Here is a 26,101-nt window from a genome sequence, read left to right on the forward strand (position 1 = left end):
CCTTCTCAGAAACTATTCACATTGCTACAATTTTGGTTTTCTATTTGTCTTATAAATATGGTAAATTATTTGACTAGATTTCCTTATGTTCCTTGAATTTTTGAGGTAAACTCTATTTTATCATTTCCTTTAATGTTTTGTATTTCAGTTATTATGATATTATTTAAAATTTTGTTAAACCTAGACTTGAAGTAAAATTAACCAATCTCTTTTTTTTCTTGTGTCCTTGTCAGGTTTTAGAATATAAGCATATTTATCTCATAAACTGAGATAGGTAACACACACTGTAATACAAAACAATGTGAACTCAACCTCTAGAGTCATATTGCCTAGATTTAAATCAGAGCTCTGCCATTTATTAACTCTATGACTTTAACCTCTCTGTCCATCTTTAAACTGGAGAAAATTATAGTAACTATCTCCCTAGTAATGTTGCAAGGATAAATGATAATGTGTGGAAAGCCATAGTGTACTGGTTGGCACTAAAAAAAATGTTAGTTGCTAATGTCTTTATCATCATATTTTGACATGGGCTTGTTCTTAGAAAATTTGAACAAATTCTTCCATTATCCATTTGGCAGAAGGTGGTTGTTGGTAAGTTTTCTTGGGGTTTTTTTTGTTTTCTCCATTAACTGATTTTATTTCTATTAAAAGTGCTGTTTTATAGGCAGTTAACTGTACTTTTATTATAAAAAATTTTTTTTCTGATTGTTAAAACTTGTTAATATGAAAGAATATGATTTAAAAAAAAAAAAAAAAGCAACAGTGTTGTAAGAAAGCACTCCCCATGACAAGGGTGTAAGAGGCCCTTGGTCCTGACAACACACATATGGTTAAGGCATTGCCACCTACTTCATGGCATCTAACCATCATTTTTTCTAGGAGAGGATGGAATGATATATTCAAAATTCTTAAAGATAAAAACTTTCAGCCAAGAATACTCTATGCAGTGAAAATATCCTTCAGATATGTTGGAGAAATAAAAACTTTCCCAGATAAACAAAAGCTGAGGGAGTTCATCACAAGACCCCTCCTTACAAGATGTGATCAAGAAGGTCCTCATACCTGAAAATAAAAAGAAAGGGTTTACAAATTCTTGAGCAAGGAGATAAATAGGCAGACAAAATCAGAAAACTGCAACTCTCTATTAGAACAGAGTAGTAAACACTTAATTATAACATTGAAAATAAAGGGAAGGAAAACATCAAGAATAAATATAATCACTTCACTTTAACCACAAACTCCCAACACAAAACAGAATAAGTTGTGACACAACAAATTAGAAGGGGAAGAGAAAAAGGATGGAACCTCCTTAGACTAAGGGAATAAAAGGCTATCAGAAAATGGATTACTTCATCCACGAGGTCTTTTATACAAACCCCATGGTAACCACTAAATAAAAAATCAGAACAGAGACACAAATGATAAATAAAGAAAAAACTGAAAAAACCATCCGAGGGAGCCACCAAAGTGAATTGACAGTCCAAATTACACAGGACAAGAAACAAGGAAAATACAGAACAACCATAAAACAAGTGATAAAATAGCAGCAGAGAGCCCTCATATATCAATAATCACTCTAAATGTAAACAGCATTCTCCAATCAAAGACACAGAGTGGCTGGATGGATCAAAAAACAAGACCCAACAGGATGTCACCTTCAGGAAACACATCTCAATTCTGAAGACAAACACAGGCTCAGAGTGAAGGGCTGAAAGACCATACTCCAAGCTAGTGGCAAACAAAAAAACCAGGTGTTGCCGTACTTAGACAAAGTAGACTTCAAGATAAAAAAATACAATGAGAGACAAAGATGGGCAGTGTATAATGATAAAAGGGACACTCCACCAGGAAGACATAACACTTATAAATATATATAAACCCAAAACAGGAGCACCAAAGTACATAAAGCCACTATTAACAAACCTAAAAGGAGATATTAACAGCAACATGATGATGGTAGGGGACCTTAACACCTCGCTTTCATCAATGGATGGATCATCCAGACAGAAAGTCAACAATGAAATAGTGGAACTAAATGAAAAACTGGACCAGATGGACTTAATAGATATATATAGAACTCTCCATCCAAAAACAGCAGAAGACACATTCTTCTCAAGTGCACATGGAACATTCTCAAGGATAGACCATATGTTGGGAAACAAGGCAAGCCTCAATAAAGTTAAGAAGATTGAAATCATATCAAGCACCTTTCCTGACCATAATGCTATGAAACTAGAACTCAACTACAAGAAAAAAGCTAGCAAAATAACAAACATGTGGAGACTAAACAACATGCTGCTGAAAAAACCATAGGATCATTGAAGAAATTAAAGGAGAAATAAAAAATCTCTGAAGACAATGAATATGAAAATACACCATACCAACTCATATGAGATGAAGCAAAAGTGGTCCTAAGAGGGAAATTCATAGCAATACAGGCCTACTTGACAAACAAAAAAAAATCTCAAATAAGCAATCTTAAGCTACACCTAACAGAACTAGAAAAAGAAGAGAAAACAAAGCCCAAAGTCAGCAGAAGGAGGGAAATAATAAAAATTAGAGCAGAAATAAATGAAATTGAAACCAAAAAAAAACAGTAGAAAGGATCAATGAAACTAAGAGCTATTTCTTTGAGAAGATAAACAAAATTAACAACTCCTTAGCCAGACTCACTAAGAAAAAAAGAGAGAAGTCTCAAATAAATAAAATTAGAGATGAAAGAGGAGAAATTACAATGGATAGCACAGAAATACAAAGGATTATAAGAGAATACTATGAAAAACTATATGCCAACAAATTGGACAATCTAGAAGAAAGGGATAAATTCTTAGACTCCTACAACCTCCCAAAACTGAACCAAGAAGAAATAGAGAATCTGAATAGACAAATCACAAGTAAAAGATTGAAACAGTAAGCAAAAACCTCCCAAAAGATAAAAGTCCAGGACCAGGTGGCTTCTCTGGAGAATTCTACCCAACATTCAAAGAAGATTTAGTACATGTCCTTCTCAAACTATTCCAAAAAATTGAAGAAGATGGAACACTTCCTAACACATTTTACAAAGCCAACATCACCCTGATACCAAAAACAGACAAAGACAACACAAAGAAGGAAAATTACAGGTAAATATCACTGATGAACATAGATGCAAAAACCCTCAACAAAATATTGGCAAACCAAAGACAGCAATATATCAAAAGGATCATACACCATGATCAAGTGGGATTAATACCAGGGACACAGGGATGGTTCAACATCTGGAAATCAATCAATGTGATAAACCATATCAACATAATGAGGAATAAAAATCACATGATCCTCTCAATAGACACTGAGAAAGCATTTGACAAGATCCAACATCAATTTATGATAAAAAAAAACTTCTAAATAAAATGGGTATAGAAATAAAGTACCTCAACATAATAAAGCCCATACATGACAAACCAACAGCCAACAGCACTCTTTTTTTTTTTTTAAAGATTTTATTTTTTTCCTTTTTCTCCCCAAAGCCCCCAGTACATAGTTGTATATTCTTCGTTGTGGGTCCGTCTAGTTGTGGCATGTGGGACGCTGCCTCAGTGTGGTTTGATGAGCAGTGCCATGTCCGCGCCCAGGATTCGAACCAACGAAACACTGGGCCGCCTGCAGCGGAGCACGCGAGCTTAACCACTCGACCACGGGGCCAGCCCCCCAGCCAACAGCATTCTTAACAGTGAAAAACTAAAACCATCCCTCTTGAGAACAGGAACAAGACAAGGGTGCCCACTTTTGCCATTCCTATTCAACATAATACAAAACCATAGAGGTTTTGGCTAGAACAATTAGGCAAGAAAAAGAAAAGGAATCCAAATTGGAAATGAAGGAATGAAACTCTTGCTGTTTGCAGATGACATGCTTCTATAAAGAGAAAACCCTACAGAATCCATCAGAAAACTGTTAGAAATAATCAACAACTACTGCAAAGTTGCAGGGTACAAAATCAACTACAAAAATCTGTTGCATTTCTATACACTAATAACAAAGTAGCAGAAAGAGAAGTCAAGACGATGATCCCACTTACAATCACAATGAAAAGAATAAAATATCTAGGAGTAAATTTAACCAAAGAGGTGAAAGACCTATACACTGAAAACTAAGACATTATTGAAAGAAATCAAAGAAGATGTACAGAAATAGAAAGATATTCCAAGCCCATGGATTGGAAGAATAAACATAGTTAAAATAGCCATACTACCTAAAGCAATCTACAGATACAATGCAATCCTAATCAGAATCCCAATGACATTCTTCAAAGAAACAAAACAAAGAATCCTAAAATTTATATGGAACAAGAAAAAACACTAAATAGACAAAGCAGTCCTGAGAAAAAAGAACAAAGCTGGAGGCATCCCAATCCCTAACTTCAAAATATACTAAAAGCTGGGGCCAGCCCAGTGGCATGGTGGTTAAGTTCGCATGCTCTGCTTCGGCAGCCCAGGGTTTGCTGGTTCAGATCCTGGGTGCAGACCTACACACTGCTTATCAAGCTATGATGTGGCAGGCGTCCCACATATAAAGCAGAGGAAGATGGGCATGGATGTTAGCTCAGCAAAAAAAAAAAAAAAACGGAGGAGGATTGGCGGTGGATGTTAGTTCAGGGCTAATCTTCCTCAAAAAAAAAAAATATATATATATATATATATGTATACTAAAAGCTATAGTAATCAAAACAGCACAGTACTGGTATAAAAACAGACACATAGATCAATGGAACAGTATTGAAAGCCCAGAAATAAAACCACACATCTACGGACAGCTAATCTTCAACAAAGGGGCCAAGAACATAACATGGAGAAAGGGAAGTCTCTTCAATGATGTTGGGAAAACTGGACAGCCACATGCAAAGGAATGAACGTAGACCATTATCTTGCACCATATGCAAAAATTAACTCAAAATGGATTAAAGATTTGAATGTAAGATATGAAGCCATAAAATTCCTAGAAGAAAATATAGGCAGTACACTCTTTGACATTGGTCTTAGAAGGATCTTTTTGAATACCATGTCTGCTTGGGCAAGAGAAACAATAGAAAAAATAAACAAATGGGACTTCATCTGACTAAAGAGCCTGTACAAGGCAAAGGAAACCAGGAACAAAATGAAAAGACAACCTACCAACTGGGAGAAAATAGTTGCAAATCATATATCCAACAAGGGGTTAATCTCAAAAATATATAAAGAACTCATACAACTCAACAACAAAAAAACAAACAACCCAATCAAAAACCGGGCAAAGGATATGAACATACATTTTTCCAAAGAAGGTATACAGATGGCCAACAGGCACATGAAGAGATGTTCATCATCACTAATCATCAGGGAAATGCACATCAAAACTACACTTAGATATCAGCTTACACCTGTCAGAATGGCTATAATCACCAAGAAAAAAAACAACAAATGTTGGAGAGGGTGTAGAGAAAAGGGATCCCTCATCCACTGCTGGTGGGAATGCCAACTGGTGCAGCCACTATGGAAAACAGTATGAAGATTTCTCAAAAAATTAAAAATAGAAATACCATATGACCCAGTTATCCCACTACTGGCTATTTATCCAAAGAACCTGAAATCAACAATTCAAAGGGACTTATGCACCCCTTTGTTCATTGCAGCATTATTCACAATAGCCAAGACGTGGAAGCAACCTACATGCCCAATGACTGATGAATGGATAAACAAGGTGTGGCATATGTATACAATGGAATACTACTCAACCATAAAAAAGAACAAAATCATCCCATTTGCAACAACATGGATGGACCTTGAGGGTATTATGCTAAGCAAAATAAGCCAGACAGAGAAAGACAAATTCCATATGATTTCATTCATATCTGGAAGATAAACAAACACATGGATAAGGGGAACAGATTAGTCGTTACCAGAGGGGAAGGGGGTTGGAGGTGGGCATAAGGGGTAAAGGGACACTTATATATATTGGACTGACAAATAATAATGTACAACTGAAATTTCACAATGTTATAAACTATTATGATTTCAATAAAATAAAAAGCTTTTTTTTAAAAACTAGTAATGTCATCACTTACACTTCACTGTGTTTGAAACTCAATATAAATGTAATGTTATATCCTGCTTTTCCCCTTATATTAGTAAAGCATTTTCTCATGCTATTAAAAACTCTTTTCAAGGCTGCACAAAATTTCATCATATGCCAAAATTTAACTGTTGTCTTACTGATAGACCATTGAGTGGTTTTCAAAAAGATTGTCAGCTTCCATGTTAATTTTCTTCAAAATCAGTTTTGTTTTGCTTTTTTTTTTAATAAGAGTGAGTTAGGGGTTTTAGTAATTACATCTAGAACTGTCTACCCCAGTCTCAGTTTACAGAGCACTTAGGTATCTTTTATGTTATCTTTTTCATTACCTTTTCTTTTTGGTGAGGAATATTGGCCCTGAGCTAACATGTGTTGCCAGTCTTCCTCTTCTTGCTTGAGGAAGACTGTCCCCGAGGTAACATCCATGCCAGTCTTCCTCTATTTTGCATATGGGACGCCACCACTGCGTGGCCTGATGAGTTGTGTATAGGTCCACTCCTGGGATCCGAACCCACAAACCACGAGCCGCCGAAGTAGAGCATGCGAACTCAACCGAGCTCGCCCCTCGTTACTTATTTTTTAATTTACATTTTATTCTTTTAGTGACTAGAACACTGCTATAATTTGGTTCTCTTTTTCAAAGTAGCAACTCTTACTTTATTTTTAAATATTATAATTGTTAATTTGAATAGTTTCTTTCTGCTCTTTCATTTTTTTGATTTTCTAACATATTTAACATTCTTACTTTGTTCCATGTTTAAATAAGTAAGATAAGTGTAGATACTTAATTTATTATTTCGTAAACTAATAAAGGTATTTAGAGCAATATGTTTTCTCAAGGACTGCGTTGGCCTGTTTCCATAATCTTGTGATATTGTAGCAACATTCTTAACAAAAACAAAGAAAATTTTGTTTCGACTCCAGCCACGTTTCAAAGATTGCATATTTACACATCAGTGTGAATTAGATGTTATTTCTATCCATAAGTCTTCCTTCAGCTCACTTTGGTGGAAAGTCTAAAATTCAGACATCTGTCTTGTTCAGGCTGCTGAAGGCCAGAAGTTTTCCATTTTGCCCTCTGCTTGATTGTCCGAGCATGTGAATCTGGCCTACAAAACAATGCAGAATTTCCATACTCCAGGTTCTTGTCAGAGAAAATAAACCCTCACCTGTTAAATTCAAAAGCTTAACTGCCAGAAAGATTACCCGAAGGATGTGCTATTTCTCTTTCTGTTCTACATTTTACCCTCAGCCAAATCGAGATCATTGCAGACTTTCGTACACGGGCTGCGTTGTACCCTGGGTAGAGCTGTCTTTTCCAACCTACACTTTGACCTACATCAAGAAATTTGTAAGAAATTTCTTGTAAGAAACATTTCTCTTAAAGTCACTGTTGTATAATATTGTTGAGGATATTGTCTATACAGTGTTCCTCAGAAAAGATTTTTTTCTACAACTCAGTACCAGGTAAAACAGTGTTGATTCTATCCTTTTTCTCTGACTACTGTGTTGTTCAGACGCAGATACATGGCTCACTCTGTATCCATCATAGATGAGCTATGACTTCCATTTTTGGCTCTGGCTGTACCTCTAGTTCATTTCACTTTCTCACCTCCCCCAAACATACACACGTTCCTATCTTTATTTTTTATTTTGTGTGTATCTCTGTTACTACTTCAAATTCTCTTTTGCAAAGATGGTGGTATAAATGAAAAAATGGGATTAGATATACTTTGGGACATGTTTATATCTCTCTTTTCAGCTATATTGATTTTTTAGTTAATTTGGAAAGACCTTAGAGACAGTGTATCATAGTGATTAAGAGCTGGAAACCTAAGATCAGAGAGAGAAGGATGTAAATTCCACCTCTCCTGCTTATTGTCTGTATGACATTGAACAAGTATCAGCATCTCTAGGCTTCACTCTCCTGATATATAAAATTGAAATAATGACAGTGTTGATTTCACAGGTTGTTATGATGATAAGAGTAATTCCTACTTTATAAGGATGCCATAAAGGTTAAATGAAAGTGCCTGTAAAGTGCTACCTATAATGCCTAGCAATTGAGAAGTGCACATAAATGTTAGCTAATATGATCTTAATGTGTACTAGTGGATTCTAACCTAACTTCAGGAAGTTCTTGAACACCTGAAATTGTTGGCAAAATTTATCTGGAGAGGGGCCCTATGTATGTAATGAAATTCTCAAAAGGAACGGTGATCCAAAAAAGAATAAGAATCATTGAAGAACAGGATTTCTCTTTTAAATATTTTGTATTAATTGTACTTGACTCTGCTTTATTTATGTAACATTCCACCCACATTTTGATAAGAATTGAAATCTGAAGATTACATTTCATCTAATATTTAGCTAGTTTTTCTTAGAAATTTTTGGAACAAATATTATTGAAATTCTGTAATGATTTTTTAAATTATAGGTGTTTTTGCTCTGAAATCTGTATCTTTTATTACAATCTCAATTTTATTTGCACGATTGTGATAGACTTAATACTGTCTTTTTACTTTTTGTCTACTGCTAACATTTCAACTGTCTCTCATTAACTTAGACAAAATATTATGAAGTTATTTTTTTCAAACTCTTTATAGGGTAAACAAATAGTTTATAGTTATTGACATGATTGTTAGTATTGGTCTTCTTCTCCCATTAAGTTTTTTTTATTGCTTTTTGCTTTGCCTTCATTTGTATGATTTCTCTGGTACATTTGAATGTATTTACTTTTTATCAGAATTATAATACAAATTTTAACATTAAAACACATACTGATAAAATTATTTTTATTCTAATATTCCTTTCCACTTTAGAAAAAAATAAGTATATTTATGAAAATATAGAAGATATATTTTTAATGGACAAAATAACTTAGCACAGAAATGTTTAAACCAATGGCAAATGCTTAGTCCTTGTGGTGGCAAGTTAGGATTCTCCGTATAAAAGACCACTTACAGGCAGGGTGGGAACAAAAGTTAAACTTACAGGCCATATCTGTGGCCAGGAACATGCAGAATTTTATATCTGGATAAAAGTATAAAAGGAATCATTGTCTGATACTCAAGATCAGCTTCTCTTCCAGCCCAGTCAGCCATTTGCAAATAGTGCATTCTCTTTCTCCCTCCCTCTCTCTCTCCATCTCTCTCTCTCTCTCCTAATTCCTAACAGTTTAAATTACTATGTAAATTTTTCTATCCCAAATTTACTCAACCCTTGATCCATATTAATTAGTGTATTGGGGTGGGAGGCTGCATCAGCATCTTGCAGAGACACAGTAACATTCAACTAAACTGTATTTCTGATCTTTCATGCAGACCGACTGATCCTATACGACTAAAGCAGTGGTTTATGGTAACTTAGGCCATAATTAAAGAAACAGGGTAAAATACTATTAGTGTCTGTCTACCACCAACCTGAAATATGACTTAGGCAGAATTTGGGGAGGATGATGGTAGAGAAAAAGAGGCAGCCTCATCCTCTGTAATAGTTACGATTGTCACCTTCCCAATATTCTGTTATAATTTCTCTCTTGGTTTACGGGGATTTACTTTATTCATCTTAAGCTGAGGTGCTTCTTTAGTTTCCTGTGTTCGTTACTCCAGTTCTTATACTCCAAGTCTTATTTCCTATTCTGCTGCTGAGCTGCCCAACCACACACTTGTCCCGTTTGAAAAATCCCTGCTTACAACTTTGGGTTGATATCTTTTATCTACACCTAAGCTCAAGTAGCTTTCCCCTTATACTTCTTCTTTTTTTTTTTTAAGATTTTATTTTTCTTTTTCTCCCAAAGCCCCCCAGTACATAGTTGTGTATTTTTAGTTGTGAGTCCTTCTAGTTGTGGCATGTGGGATGCTGCCTCAGCATGGCTTGATAAGCGATGTGCCATGTCCATGCCCAGGATTCGAACTGGAGAAACCCTGGGCCGCTGAAGCAGAGCACGTGAACTCAACCACCCGGCCACCGGGCCAGCACCCCCGTTAATACTTCTAAACACTTTTACTAGACCAGCCAGCATTTTCAGAATTTTTTAAATTTTTCCATGGCAAGAAGATCAACCCAGTAAAAGCCATCTACTCCATAATGTTAGGGTCATAGGAGCCAGAGATTTCGTTTCATTGTGTCTTAGCAGCATGAAACTATTTTTTAAATTGTTTAGGCCTTAAAATTATCAAAATAGGGGCCGGCCCCGTGGCCAAGTGGCTAAGTTCACACTCTCGGCTTCAGCAGCCCAGGGTTTTGCTGGTTCAGATCCTGGGCATAGTCATGGCACTGCTCATCGAGTCATGCTGAGGTGGCGTCCCACACAGCACAACCAGAGGCACTCACAACTAGAGTATACAACTGTGTACTGGGGGGGCTTTGGGGAGAAGAAGAAGAAGGAAAAAAAATCATCAAAATATATTTTTTAATTTACTAATAGAAACTACTTTGTTTTCTTATTTTTAATGAGTAGTTTTGTGTTTTAATTTCAAATTGGAAATAGCATTTATGAGATGGTTTGAAAAAATGTGTGCAGGGTTCTGCTTCTGGTGATGGCTGAGTAGCTTCTGTTGGGTCAACCTTCCACAGTTAGCAGTGATAAATTCTGGACAAGTATAAAAAGCACTGAAGGCACTGGAGAGTGACCACTTAGAAGAAGGAAATGACACTGAGTGAGTTTCCTGTTTTTTACAGCTCTAGGCTGAGAGAAACTCCCATCTATGGGGCAGCCAAAACTTGAAGAAAAGCTTTCTGTTTCATTTTCCTGAAGAAGACAAAATTCAAGTAACCACCACAGATAGAAAGTGAGTGGAACATCTCAGGAAGAAGACAGCCAGATAGAGGAAGCCCCAAATTCTGATTATAAACTCTGCCAGATTTTTATCTGATACCTGAACTACAAGTGTGCAGGATAGATTCCAAGCAGCACAGTTAAGAATAAAGGAATTGAACTGGGATTTCAAGTGCTATCCATGCATAGGAGACAGTCTTGGATTTGAGTCTAACCAAGTTAATTGTTTCCAAAAAACGATGCTTTTCAGAGGAATATAACAGAATCCAGACTCTCTAAAACATGTCATTCACAATGTCCAGGACACAATCCAAAGTACCTAAATATATGGAGGAACAGAAAAAATATAACTCATACTCGAGAGCAAAAAGCAAAACTCAAAAAGCAGTTGACAGGGACAGTTCCTCCCTCAGATGACCTAGATGCTGAATTCATCAGACTAAGATTCTATAATATGCTCAAGGATGTGAAGGAAAATACAGTTGGATAAATAAATAGAAAATCTCAAGAGAAATAGAAACTATTTTTTAAAAAAACAGAAATTCTAGAATTAAAAAATACAATATTTAAAATTAAAAAGTCATTAGTTGGGCTTTACAGCAGATTGGAGATGAAACAAGAAAGAGTCAATGAACTGAAAGGCAAATCAATAGAAATTATCCAATCTGAAGGACAGACAGATTGGGGGAAAGATTTAATAAAACAAACAGAGTCTCAGGGCCTAATTATGTGTGACTGGAATCCCCAAAGAAGAAGAGGGAAAACTGAAGTTGGAAAAAATATTTGAAGAAATAATGACCTAATTTTCAAATTTTGATGAAAGGCATAAATTTGCAGTTTCATGAAGCTCAGTAACCCCAAGCAGGATACATATAAAGAAAACCTCACCTAGCTTCATCATAGTCAAAGTGCTTAAAACAAAAAGAAAATTTTGAAAGTCAAGAAAAATTGCACATACATAAAGAAACGTTGACTCAAATGATCACTCACTTAGAAATAATGGAGGCCACAGACATGGAAACAATAAGATGTTGAAAGAAAAATGTTGTCAACTGTGAAATCTATATTCCAGTGAAAATATTCTTAAAGAATGATTAAGAAATAAAAACATTTTAAGATAAAAGAAAACTGAGTGTTAGTTACCAGCAGACTTACACTACAAGAAATGCTAAGAAAATTCTACAGATTGAAAGGAAATAAAATCAGTTGGATTTCAGCTCTTCTGAAAGGAATGAAGAACGTGAGAAATAGTAAATATGTGGGTAAATATAATTTAATTTTTTAAGAATAAATATGACTGTGCAAAGCAAAAATTGTAATGTGAGTCTCATATATGTAGATATAATATATAATATGCTATATAGGATATATAAAAACTATAGTAACTATAGCATAAAGGGCAGAGGTAAGTGGACCTATATGGCTGCAAAGTTCTTACATTTTACATCAAGTGGTGTGATATTAAATATTACATAGACTATGAAAAGTTAAGGATATATATTATAATCCCTAGAGCAGTGGTTCTCAAACTTTTGGTCTCAAGACCCCATTATGCTCCGAAGAATTACTGAGGACCCCAAAGAGCTTTTGTTTATGTAGATGACATCTACTGATACAAATACATACACACACCATATTAGAAATAAAAATTGAGAAATTCTGAAACATTCATTTATTCATTTTAAGAAAGAATAATAAATCCATTATATGTTAACATAAGTAATATGTTTTTTGAAAAACATACTTTCTAAAACAAAAAAATAGAAGATTGACATTGTCTTAGTTTGCAAATCTCTTTAATGTCTGACTTAATAGAAGACACCTGGATTTTCATGTCTGCTTCTGCATTCAATCTGTTGTGATATGTTGTTTAGGTTGAAGTATATGAAGAAAATCCATCCTCACACATATATGTAGTTGGAGAATGGAGGAGAATTTTAATAGCCTTTTCAGATAATTGTGGATATGCTTCTTTAATACTACACCAACTCTGAAGTGGAGGTTTCTTAAAGGTTAGTTGCCATGTGGAATCTAAAACAATATTAGTGAACTTTTTGTACTCTCCAGTGGTCTATCTTGCACTTTGAATGATTTTGTAACATCAGGCATTGATCATTTGGAAATGAGTGGTCACAGATCTTCACAATGTTGATACATTTCATTAGACAATATCCAAAATCACATTTGTTAATATCACTACCGATCTCATCAGAAAAGTCTTTAAGTTTTGGGGAGCTGTCAGTCTTACCATGAATATAAGTGCTTATAAGTTTTCAGAAATTCTCATTTTCACTTGAAAATTCATATTTCATCATTGGCAGTAAGTATTCAGGTGTTTTCTTTGAAGTGACAGGCTCATTTCATTTATTTTTGAAAAAATATATGCCCAGTAACCAAGTCCAAATAACCATTGTTTGTCTGCCTTAGTTGTCTATCAAGTAAAAAGTTGTGTTCCGTGAAAAAAAGTGGCTAGTTCAGCTCACGAGTCGGACGGTCACATAAGTCTTTTCCTCAAGACAGCCACTGTCCTTGAGTGTGCAGCAGAGTCACTGCAAGTGCACATCTCCTCTCATCTCACAGAATATTCAGCAGACTCATACTCTAGGGGCGATATTACAAATATTTTCACTGCTTCATTGAGGATATTCTTAAGTGAAACTGACTTCCGTTTTTAACTGGGAGAGCATCGTAGTGAAGAATACGGTTCAATTTAGTGCCACTGCCTTGATTTGTGCTAAGGCCCAGCAGTTTTGCCCACCATTGCTTTTGCACCATTAGTGAAAATATCAACACAGTTAGCCTAGGATAAGCAGTCATAAAAGGTTTCAGCACTTTGAATATTTCAATATGACTTGTGTTTCTTCTCAAGCATTGACATAAAAGAATATCTTCTTGGATGATTAATTGGTGCTGACACCAGATGAACACAAACAAAATTAGTTCTGCTACATCAGACTTATTCATTTGTAAGGCAAAAAATATAAGTAAGTAGAAAAGATATTAAATCACTCTTTGTATTTTCAGTTAAATCTTTAAATCAGTGAATTTCTGTAGTATTAGAAAAATTGCAATGCCATAATTTTTTATGGACTTTCTATCCAGCAGAGTCAACTGTATAAGTCTTTACTGTTCTCTCAGTTATTGTATGTGCTTTACCAGCCAATGAAATATAATAACTTAGCCTGTAAAATGCTTGAATGGCTTTTTCATTTCTAGTTTGGAAAGTTATAAACACAATCTTTGGTATTTAAATTGCTCGTTTCACTTGTATTTAAAATTTCAATTCCTTTTGCTTTAAACTCCTTTTGAGATTGGTCTCAAAAGATGCTGCAGCTTAACTTCGACCATAATACTATTCAAAAATGTCCTGTCAAACAAGACACAATAAGGTAGATTATTAACATTTATAAGGCCTATTGAAAGATAGTTTTTATTATGTTTCACTTGATAAAACAAAACAAGAAATCAGTTTCACCCAGTTCCTTTGAGATAGATTCTCTTCTTTGAGTCAGAGAACTCTGACACTTTCATCTTTCTCAGTACCTTAGAGGTAAACAGGGAAGCTTTGTGTTGAGAAAGATATTTTTTATTGTGGTAAAATATACATAACATAAAGTTTTATCATTTTAACCATATTTAAGTGTACAGTTCGGTGGCATTAAGTACCTTCCCATTATTGTGCAACCATCACCGCCATCCATCTCCAGAACATTTTCATCATCCCATAGTGAAACTCTGTACCCATTAAACAATAACCCCCAGTCCTAAGCTAATAATCCATTCTTAAATTTAAAAAGTTATAATTTTTTCATTTGAGAGTAAAATATGTTTAATTTCTAAAATAAATTTAATATCAAATTTTAAAATTTGTTTTTGAAGAAAATTCTTAAATATTATAAAACAAATCTATAAGGTGTACTTATTCTTGTTGTTTCCATGTAGGTACAAGGAAAATTTTAAGATTTCAGAATAACTATTTATTGAATGATAAGGAGGTTTCAGCAACTATAGCAGGTATAACCAAAGAAAACTTAGCAAGAACCCAATAAAAGTATGGAGAGCAAGTTGAGTTAATTTCTCAAAGTGCACATATTTACACCCTAATTGTGTTATATCAGGAATTCTAGAAAAAACAAGAATACACATGCACACAGTGTTAACATCATCACATATCATGTTGCCTCTGAAAAACTCTGCTGTACATTCAAAAGAGAATGAGAGCATAATGGACAAATAATGTCTTAGTATTTGTTTTTAATCATTTTGCTTTTGATCTTTAAGGTCTCTAGACCACATTTTAAGCACTGCATCCCTAGAGCAACCACTTAAGGCAAAAAAAACAAAACAAAACCCAGAAAAGTATAGTTAAAAATAAATTAATTAAATAAATTAAAATGGAATTCTAAAACATATTCAGTTAACCCAAATAACACAGGAAATGATGAATAGAAGAACAACAAACAGCACAACTAACAAAACACAAAAGACACAAAGAGAAAATAAATAGTAAAATGTAAGATCTTAATCCACACATATCACTAATTATATTAAATGTTAATGGACTAAACACTCAGTTAAAAGGTAGAGACTGTCAAAATGGATATCTTAAAAAACAAGACCCATCTATATGCTGGCTTCCAGAATACATTTTAAATATAAAGACAGATATAAGTTGAAAATAAATAGATGGAAACTAATAAACATAAGAAGGCACTTTAATATTGGATAAAATAGACTTCAAGACAAAGAGTATTGCCAGATATGAAAAGGTACCTTTCATCAGGAAGCAAAGAATATTACTAAATATAAAGCAGTACATTTCATCAGGAAGACATAAAAATCATAAATATATACATGACACCAAAATAGTAAAACATAAAGGGGAAAAAAGACTTACCAAATAGTAAGAAATAAAGGGAAAAAGTCTCCACAATCAGAGTTGGATGTTTTAATGCCCCATCCTCAGCAACTGATAAAACAAGAAATCAGTAGACATAGAAAATCTGAACACTATCAACACCCTTGAGCTAACTGACTTCCAATAACTGGAGAATACACATTTCTTTCAATTGAGCATGGAAATGGTCACCAAAATAAACCATACAATGGACCATAAGACAAGAATCCATACATTCAAAAGAACTGGAATCAGAGAATGTTCTCTGGCCACAATGCAATTTAATATCAATAACAATATGATATCTTTAAAAAATCCAAATATTTGAAAATTATACAACATACTTCTAAATAATCCATGGGAGAAAGAAGATATCACAAGGAAAATTGGAAAGCATTTAAAACTGAAAGATAATGAAATAAATATACCAAAATTTGTGGGATGCAGCTAAAATAGTGCTTGAGAAAAATACAGCTTTAAATACTATATTAGAAAAGAAGAAAGACATAAAATCAGAGACCTAAGTTTCCACCACAGAAACTATAAGGGAAAACTATGAAAAAGTTAAAAAATTTAAAAAAGAAAAAATAAGCCCAAAGTAAGGCGAAGGACTGAAGTAACAAAGAATAGAAATCTATGAAAGAGAAAAGAAACAATAGGGAAATTAAAGCCAAAAGTTAATTCTTTGTATAGATCAGCAAATTTGATGAACAGAAAAAAGCAGAGTGAAAACAAATTGCCAATACTGTGAATGAAAGAAAGAATATAGACATTAAAAGGAAAATGAAGGAATATTATGAACAACTCTTTTTGGGCAAGTTTGACAACTTAGACGAAATGGACAAATTTCTTTAAAAATACAACTTGAAATTGATACAAGAGAAAATACAAAATCCAAATAGCCCTATGTTTATTAAAGAAGTTGAAATTATCAAAAATTTCCCTCAAAGAAAACTCCAGGCTCAGATGGTTTCACTGGTTAATTCTATCAAATATTTAAAGAAGAAATAACACCAATGTTAAACAAACCATTTTGAAAATAAAGGAGGAACACTTCCTGACATGTTTTACGAGGACAGCATTACTCTGATAAAACTTGACAAAGATACTGCAGAACAAAAGTTACAAACAAGTATCCCTTATCCTTAGAGAGCGAATCTAAGCAACATAAAAAAAGGATAATACATCATGACCAAGAAGAGTTTATCCCAGGAATGTAACATTGGTTTAACATTTGAAAATCAATCAATGTATTTCACTACATTATGAGATGAAGGAGAAAAACCCAATAATAGTTTCAATAGATGTAGAAAAAACATTTGACGAATTTCATCATCCTTCATGATTAAAAAACCACAAAATCTCAGCTAATAGGGAATAAAAGGAATGTTCCTCAATACGATAAAAGACATTTAAAAAACCTACAATCAGTATCATACTTAAAGCATTGAATGTTTTTACCCCTAAGATTGGGAACAAAGCAAGGATATCCACTCTCACCATTTCTATTCAATATTCCAGTAAAACAAGAAAAAGAAACAAAAGGTATAAATTGGAAATTAAGAAGTAAAACAGTCAAATTGCAGATAACGTGATTGTTTATGTAGAATATTTTAAGGAATCTACTAAACAACTACTAGAACTGATAAGTGAATTTAGCAAGTTCTCAGGATACAAGGTGAAAATAAAAAAATTATCTTGTATTTTTATATATACCAGGAGCAATCAATTAGAAAATGAGATTCAAAAAAACAACTCCATTTACAATAGCAGAAAACCCAAAATCCTTAGGAATATATTTTCCAAAAAACAAGCAATACTCTATACTGAAAACTGCAAATTATTTCTGAGAGAAATTAAATAAGACCTAGATCAATGAAGATCATTGTTCATGGATTAAAAGATGCAGTATTGTTAAGATGGCAATTCTCCCCAAACTGATGTATAGTTTCAATGCAGTCTCAATCATAATTTTACCATGAAGTTTTTAAAAATAGAAATTGAGAAGTTGATTCTAAAATTTATGTGGAAGGGCCGGCCCCGTAGCCGAGTGGTTAAATTCGTGCGCTCCACTGCCGTGGCCCAGGGTTTCACCAGTTGGAATCCTAGGCGCAGACATGGCACCGCTCATCAGACCATGCTGAGGTGGCATCCCACATGCCACAACTAGAAGGACTCACAACTAAGAATATACAACTGTGTACCAGGGGGCTTTAGAGAGAAAAAAGAAAAAAATAAAATCTTTGAAATTTATATGGAAATGTAAAAGACCTAAAATACTTAAAGTGGTGCTTTTCAATAGAACTTTCTGCAAAGATGAAAATGTTCTATTTCTGCACTGTTCATTATGGTAGCTAACCATATGTAACTTGAGCACTTGAAAGCTGGCTGGTGTGACAGAGGAACTGATCTTTTAATTTAATTTAATTTAAATGTATATACTCACGTGACTAATGGCTGTTGTATTGAACAGCGCGGAAAGTAACCCTGAAAAAGAAGGGAACTTACACTATATGACTTTGAAACTTTGTAAAAAGCTAACAATAATTAAGACAGTGTGCTACCAGCATAAAATAGACAAACATATCAATGGAACAGAACAGAGAGTCTAGAAATCAATCCACACTTATATCGTCTTTTGACTTTTGACAAAGATACTAAAGCAATCCAAAGGGGAAAGGGAATCTTTTTCACTAGAGGTGCTGGAACAACTGGATATCCATATGAAATAAAATGAACCTCTAACTCCATCTTATAGTATACAAACACAAAAATTCAAAATGGATCACAGACATAAATGAAAAAGTCTGTCTTCTAAAAGTAAACATGGAGAATATCTTTACAACTTGAGTATAAGTAAAGATTTCTAAGATAGGTCATAGAAAATAATCACAAAAGAATAAATTGATAACTAAATTAAAATTTAAAGTTTCTCATCCAAAGACAAGACTAAGAAAATGCAAAGGCAAGCCACAGACTTCAAGAAAATATTTTCAATACATATATCTGACAAGGGACTCATATACAGAGATCTCCTACAACTCAGTAATAAAAAAAGACAACACAATTTAGAAGTGGTCAAAGATATGAATAGATTCTTCACAAAGAAGATATACAAATGGCCAGTAAGCACAATATCATTAGTCATCAAGGAAATGCAAATTAAAACCAAAATGAGATACTACTACACATCTACCAGCTTGGTTAAAATTTAAAAAACTGATAACCCCAAATGTTGTCTAGTATGTGGAGCAACTGGAACTTTCATACTTTTTGGAAGTGTAAGATTGTACATCCATTTTAGAAAAAGATCTGGCAGTTTCTTACACAGCTGAACTTATGACCCAGCAATTCCACTCTTAGGTATTTACCCAAAAGAAGTGAAAGCATATGTCTACAAAAAGACTTGGATAAGAGTGTTCATAGAAACTGTCCATCAACTGAAAGAAGTGGATAAACAAGCTATCATACCAACAAGCTCATATAATGACACAGTGGAATTAGTGTGCTTAACTGCCCTGGTTGGCCTGGGACTGAGAGGTTTTAGGGGATGTGAATGTGGGACTTTCAGTGCTAAAACTAGGAAACGTGAGCAAACCAGGAGGAGCTGGTCACCCTAATTATCTACCTCAACAGTTATAAAGACCTAACTACTGATAACATCCAACAAGATGGATGAATCTCAAAACATTATGCTGAAGAAATGAAACCTACAAAAGAGTTCGTACTCTATGATTCTATTTATATGAAGTTCCAGAGTAGGCAGAACTAAGTTGTGGTAAAGACAAAAGCAGGAGAGTATTTGTGCCTGGGGGTCTGGCTGATGGGCAAGGGTGTGAGGGAACTTTCTGGAGAGATAGCAATGTTCTCTATTTTGGTAGAGATTTGGGTGTACACACTTGTCAAAACTCAATGAATGGGGAGCCGGCCATGGCATAGTGGTTAAGTTCGGCACACTCCATTTCAGAGGCCCAGGTTCATGGGTTCAGATCCTGGGCGCAGACCTACACCACTCATCAGCCATGCTGTGGCGGTGACCCACATACAAAATAGAGGAAGACTGGCACAGATGTTAGCTCAGGGTGAATCTTCCTCAGGAAAAAAAAAACCACTTCAGTGAATGGTAAGTTGAGGTTTCTGCATTCTAAAAATTCCTGTAAGGAAATATTGAACTGTGGTTAATGATTTGCATACTGAAGTATTAATAATGTGCATACTGGAGTGAGGTGTCACTCTTCTTGTCAAGTGTTGAATTTCTAAAAAAGTGGTAGGTAGATGTCAGAGATAGAGGAAGGGAGAACCATTCCTCAAGGATTGCTCCTGAGTGGAATTGTTTATGACAACTCTATTCATTTTAGGAAGATTTTCTTTAACTTTTTGACAATGCTTTCCTTGTTGCTGGATCCTTACTTTTTGTTTAGTAATCCTATATTCTGCAGGAAGACTCTTACTTTTTTTCTAAGTCAGTGGGCTTCTTTCATTGTTTTCTATATATAATTTGGATGCAATTTTATTTTATTAATTGCTTCTTTATTATTCTGTGCTCTTAAGTTCTTATAATATTTACAAGCATAAGCAAAGTCTCTCCATATTATGTCTTTTTAGCAGTCATTTTCTCAAAGCAGTGACTCTAAACTTACTTATGGTTATTTTAAAGGATGGTAATGCTTACAGCATTCTAACCTTTCTTGATACCTAACTTTTCTTTAATAATATAGTACTTTTAAAATTGGAACTGGATTGGGTTTAGATTAGCTTTTTTATTAACAAGATTTATTTTTTGGATTCACAAAAATTAAAATGCACACTGTAGAAAATTTTAGCCTTGATTTTAAAAAATTTTAATCTTGCCAGGGTTTTATTTATTTTCACACATGCTTTTTGTTCTAGTAGTGGGTTAGCTCAGAGAAGGTATTCTGTTACTATCCCAACATCTTTCAAGATAACTTTCATCTTTTAGGTCTCTTTATTCTCATAGACCTCTTTCTTCTCATCTCTAAACTGTATTGTTCTTATGAGGACGTCAGTTATAATAATGGTTCTCAATCCTACCAAACCCAGTGCACCCTTCTAATAACAAACATTAATAACCTGTTTCTATCCTGAAATTAATAGGTTGTTTAACCTACACACATAACTTCAAAAATTCAATGTAATTGCCCTAGTTAATTTAAAGGAATTTAAAGAGGAAATAAAAGGAATGAATTAATAAATATTTCAATGTATAAGTTTTGGGGCATGATATAATAGTCAGATGCTTGTGTCTATAGACACTGTGAATGGGACAGCTACAAATGCAGACTATTACCGCTATGTTGCACTGGTGCCTTACGTACCACAGGAGTATTGCTGTCAGTTTCATGCTTTTCAGAAATATTCGACCATTCTTGATAAAGTTCTGAACAAAACGAAGGACAAATTTCCCTCAATTTACATGTTACGTGTGTTTCTGGGAATGTTGGCATCTATTTAAACTATGCAAACATAAACTTTGCTTATATGTAAAACATCTGGCCTAGATCATTATAAACAGGTTTTCATCTTCGTGAATGTCCAGGAGGACACTGGAAAGTTATGAAGGTCAAAGAAGTCTGTCATGTGAAGAACTCTCCTGTGAATTGCAGGTTATCTAGCATCCCTGGGCCTTGTGCACTAAACGCCATCCCCCTTAATCATTGTGACAGCCAAAACACAAACTTCCAAAACACCATATTGGGTGTTTTTTGAAAGGGCTATCTTTGGCAATTATGTTACTTCTCAGAATAATGTTTTTAAGGTATGAGATATATAGGATTGGAAAAGAAACCAATCGTATTGAACTACAGGGCCCTGGTTAAGAATCCTACAAAGGGTGATACCACACCCCTCTCCAGTACACACTCCAGTTGAGAACCACTAAGTCATCAGGGCTGTCTATGTTTGTGGAAATAGTAAGAGCCCTAGGATTAAAGTACTATGCACTTGAAAGTGCACTTAGGTGCCTACATTATTTTGTCATCAACAAACAGCACCAATAGAGGATTAACATCAGCTCTCTAATAGAATGAAGCAAATAGCATAGGAGCTGTATTTCTATTCTAATTTTCTGTCTTGTTGGAAATTAAGTGTATCAAATGGACTAATGCTTCTATTTCCCATTCTTTTCTCATAATGACTAAACTACCTCTCTGATTAATATCAATTAAATCTCAGTTGTTTTGTCAACTTGTTTATTTATATATTACTTAAGGGAGTAAGGTGACCTTGGCAGAACAAACTCTTCCTCCAGCTGCCATTGGGCAAATTGGCAAAGAACTTATCCATATTAACAGAGTAGTTTAAACACAAGTGGTTCTAGAGTAGGAACTAATCAAGAGTTTATTTCAAGAGTTTATTTCAAGACTAGGAAGCTAATCAAGAGTTTATTTCAACAGGTGCTCACTCTTTTCTAGGAGTGCATTGCAAGGATGACTATATTTTATGTGAATGAACAATTTGTCATGACAAATGTGCTGAGTCTCATGATGATTATTTTTCTTTCTTTTAGGGTATGTCTCTGTGCCAGACTGTCGTTGTAGGCTCTGTAGTCATTCTTCTCTACTCTTCAAGAGCATGTTATAATTTGGTGGTGGTCACCGTATCTCAGGATACATTAGAAAGTCCATTTAATTATGGCTGGGATAATCTTTCAGACAAGGCGAGTACCTACCATGTATTGCCAATCTAATAATATGATAATAAAGTTAGCCTTAACTAAGAGAACACTTTGTTTGACTTACAAACACTTTTATGGAATTTCTAGCTACTATCAGTAATCATACTTAAAGTTCTATGTTTAAAAATCCTTATTTACATGTGGCACTTAAATCATTCTTCAGAGTGAACTTCTTCCAAAGGAGTATTTTCTTTTCTTTTTGTAAATAATACTAATAGTGCCATAAACTTATTGGTCACAAACCTATTTTACTAATTTTTTAAAGGGTAGTGTTTAAATATCTCTACATAAGTTGAGTGCCTGTCATTAGCTAGTGAATATGGGTATGTCTTTAATTTGTTAGGATGAAATTAATTCTCTCCTTACCCAAGAACTACGTATAACCTAAATATTTGGTTAGTTTAGATGTCAGTCTTGATAACGGGAGGACATTCACAGTTCCTTGGGCATCCAGGTGTTTGCTGTAGTCATGCCCAGGACCCCAGCTGTGCATATTTAACCTCCCAGCATTCTCCACCCCCTTCCCAAAAGTGCAGTTTGACATAGCTGTATCTCTATTTATATTAATTTCGTACTGAACTTAGGCATCCTGGAATACCATCTTATCAGAATTTCAGTTAGCTAAGGAGAAGGAATTTTCACATGTGGGTCCATGTGGCAGATTCTCTTCACTGTCTCTCTCCCAACACCTAGTAGAATTGAAAGAAATTCAATATGGAGTTTAAGCCCTAAAGTGTATTTTTAAGTTACCAGCAGAGCCGAGCAACTTCTATGTTGCATTTCTTTATAGGTGTAACTCAGGGTAAGTGCTCTTATTTTGCCTATGGAGCAACTAGAACCAGTAGTCTCTTTAAAACTCTCTTCAGGGGCCGGCCCCGTGGCCGAGTGGTTAAGTTCGCGCTCTCCGCTTCGGTAGCCCAGGGTTTTGCCGGGTTGCATCCTGTGCGCGGACATAGCACCGCTCATCAAGCCATGCTGAGGCAGCGTCCCACGTAGCAAATCAAAAGGACCTACAACTGGAATATACAACTTTGTACTGGGGGGCTTTGGGGAGAAGAAGAAGGAAAAAAAAAAGAAGATTGGCAACAGATATTAGCTCAGGTGCCAATCAAAAAAAAAACTCTCTTCCAACTATGGAGCCTAAAAATAAGATCTCTCCATATTATCCATATATTAAAAGTATTTTCATTAATTGATGCATTGAAAAAGTTAATAGCTTTTTATTCTACTTCACATCAAAGCATCTTTATGTCCTTCAAAGAATAAATATCATTACATAAGAAACCAAAAAATACGGAAAATTAGTTTTGTATGCTTGTGGTTGATATGTTTTAACGTACCCTACCTGAAGCAAGTTAATTGTAGAGTGTGATTGCTTATACATAAAACAGATTTAAAAATTCTCTGCCTTTATTTACAGGCTCAAATAGAAGACATAAGCGGAGACGAGTACATAGTATTTGGTATGGTCCTCTTTCTGTGGGAACATGTGCCAGCATGGTCAGTGGTACTGTTTTTCCGGGCGCAGAGATTAAACCAGAATTTGGTATGATATCATAATATCCCCTCATGCCTGTTCTCCTTATTTTTAAAAATAATTGAACACTTATATTGATTTTCTATTTTTGGCAAAGTTTAAGACTAAAAAGCATTATGGCTCCCAGCCTCCTTTCTTAGTTGGAAAGTAAATCTTCATCTGCTGTCTCATACTTTGTTCCCAGGCACCTGCTGGCATGATAAATACTCACAGTTATAGTTCCAGAGCTTACTTTTTCGACAATCCAAGACGATATGATAGTGATGATGACTTGCCGAGACTGGGAAGTTCAAGAGAAGGAAGGTAGATATACTGAATTAGTACTGAAATAGATTGAAAAGAACAAATCTGAGCTTTAACCCAAATATGAAAAAGGTGATTTGGTGATATATGCCAATAAATAAGATCATTTTATTGGAGCTTAGAGCAGTCTGTAGATGTTAAACGCACGGTGGGACCTGTACTATAAAAAACTATCATCTAACACTGTGCCCATATATTACCTTTATTTAAGAAATGCCTTTGGGGTGTGAAATGGTACCATTTCATTTCAGGATCCTTGTTGGTCCACAGATGGCAGGGTTGGTGAGTAGGGAAGGAATACTATTACAGTGATTACATATGTTTCCATATCTCTAGTGCTATTCAAAATCCACAGAGAAACTCTAGATAAAACTCTGGGGAAGCTTAGGTGCCAAAGGAAATCTTCTGTCCCCTCCTTATTCCAAAACCATTGCAAGTCATACCATTAGCTGTGTATCAAGGCGAAGTGAAAGCACCAGTGCACACCTGCATCATGCTCTGAGCTTGAGAGCATCTTCTGTAATCCCAGCTTCATCTGGACAAGCTAAGTGACCTCAGGGTTTTGAGCCTGTTTTTCATCTGCGAAATAGGGATGATAATAGAGCCTATCTGATAGCACTGTGTGAATATTAAATGAGTGTATGTGTGTCTGTATACATAATTATACATATATTTATATACAAACATGCCTTAGAACAGAACCCAATACATAATGAGTACTGTATTATCATATGATAATCAAGTTCTACTAGTTCTGAGTGGTATTCATTCATTCTTAATATGTGACATAGAATCAAGGACATTAGGTATAGTCATTAAATTTTGTACAAAGCCATTATGTTATTTGGCAAAGAACATATTTCAGTATACAACTGTATTGCACAATGCATTGAAAACTAAAAATTCCAAAGTGACTTATTATATCCTGATCATAATCTTATGGCTTTTTTGCCCTTTTTTTGTTGCAGTTTATCGAATTCGCAAGGTTTGGGCTGGTATGGCACCATGACGGGGTGTGGTGGCAACAGTTACGCCATCTCTCCCCACCTGAATGGACCCATGACAGATACTGCTCCTTTGCTCTTTACTTGTAATAATCTAGATATGAACAATCACCAGAGCATATACGGAACACCACAAAACTGACAGCATTACCAAGTCGTGATTCTTCAGGTGTTTTTCATGAATGTGTATATTCAGCTTGTTTAAACTCCACCTACATGAACATTCCATTATCCGTTGCAACTGAAAGCAAAGCCTGGAAATGTGGCTGTGTTCAGCAGAGGACACAGCTGTTACTTTTGACGTCTTCACAGTAAAATATCATAAAATGGAAAGTTTGGAATGGGAGAAAAGAGGGAATAGATCTCAAGGCACTTGATGACCTCCAAACATCCTGACTTTGGAACATCAAATGCCTATTTGCACTTTTATCTTTATTCTGAAAGAGTACACTGCAGATTCAGTCATACTCCAGTGTTCACACTGGGAAATTACGTTGTACACCAAATTAGGAGGCAATTTTCCTACAAAAATCAAAGCCTGTATATTCAGTGGTGTAATCTATGTGGAATTCTTACCCAATAAAAGTTTTATAGTGTAAACAGTGCACAGAATTAAAGCATAAAAATGTACCGTTCTTGGGGCCAGCCTGGTGGCACAGCAGTTAAGTTTGCACATTCGACTTCAGCAGCCTGGGGTTCGCTGGTTCGGATCCTGGGTGCGGACCTATTCACCATTTGGCACGCCAAGCTGTGGCAGGCGTCCCACATATAAAGCAGAGGAAGATGGGCACGG

At 34.9% G+C, this 26,101-nt stretch overlaps 1 protein-coding gene and 1 pseudogene across 1 annotated transcript in view; both read left to right on the plus strand.

Annotated features, from left to right (window-relative positions):
- GPR137C (G protein-coupled receptor 137C) overlaps nt 1–25,997 on the plus strand; it is a 68,851-nt gene extending 42,854 nt beyond the window's left edge. Inside the window, exons 4-7 of the mRNA XM_046647681.1 lie at nt 22,297–22,446; nt 23,885–24,010; nt 24,186–24,304; nt 25,273–25,997. Coding sequence (XP_046503637.1) covers nt 22,297–22,446; nt 23,885–24,010; nt 24,186–24,304; nt 25,273–25,450 — 573 coding nt within the window. The 3' untranslated portion in view covers nt 25,451–25,997. The remainder of the gene's footprint in view (nt 1–22,296; nt 22,447–23,884; nt 24,011–24,185; nt 24,305–25,272) is intronic.
- LOC124231190 (uncharacterized) lies at nt 766–878 on the plus strand (annotated as a pseudogene).
- Nucleotides 25,998–26,101: the final 104 nt, after the last annotated feature.

Source organism: Equus quagga, chromosome 20 (genome assembly GCF_021613505.1).
Source record: "Equus quagga isolate Etosha38 chromosome 20, UCLA_HA_Equagga_1.0, whole genome shotgun sequence".
In the NCBI taxonomy this organism is placed as follows: domain Eukaryota; kingdom Metazoa; phylum Chordata; class Mammalia; order Perissodactyla; family Equidae; genus Equus; species Equus quagga.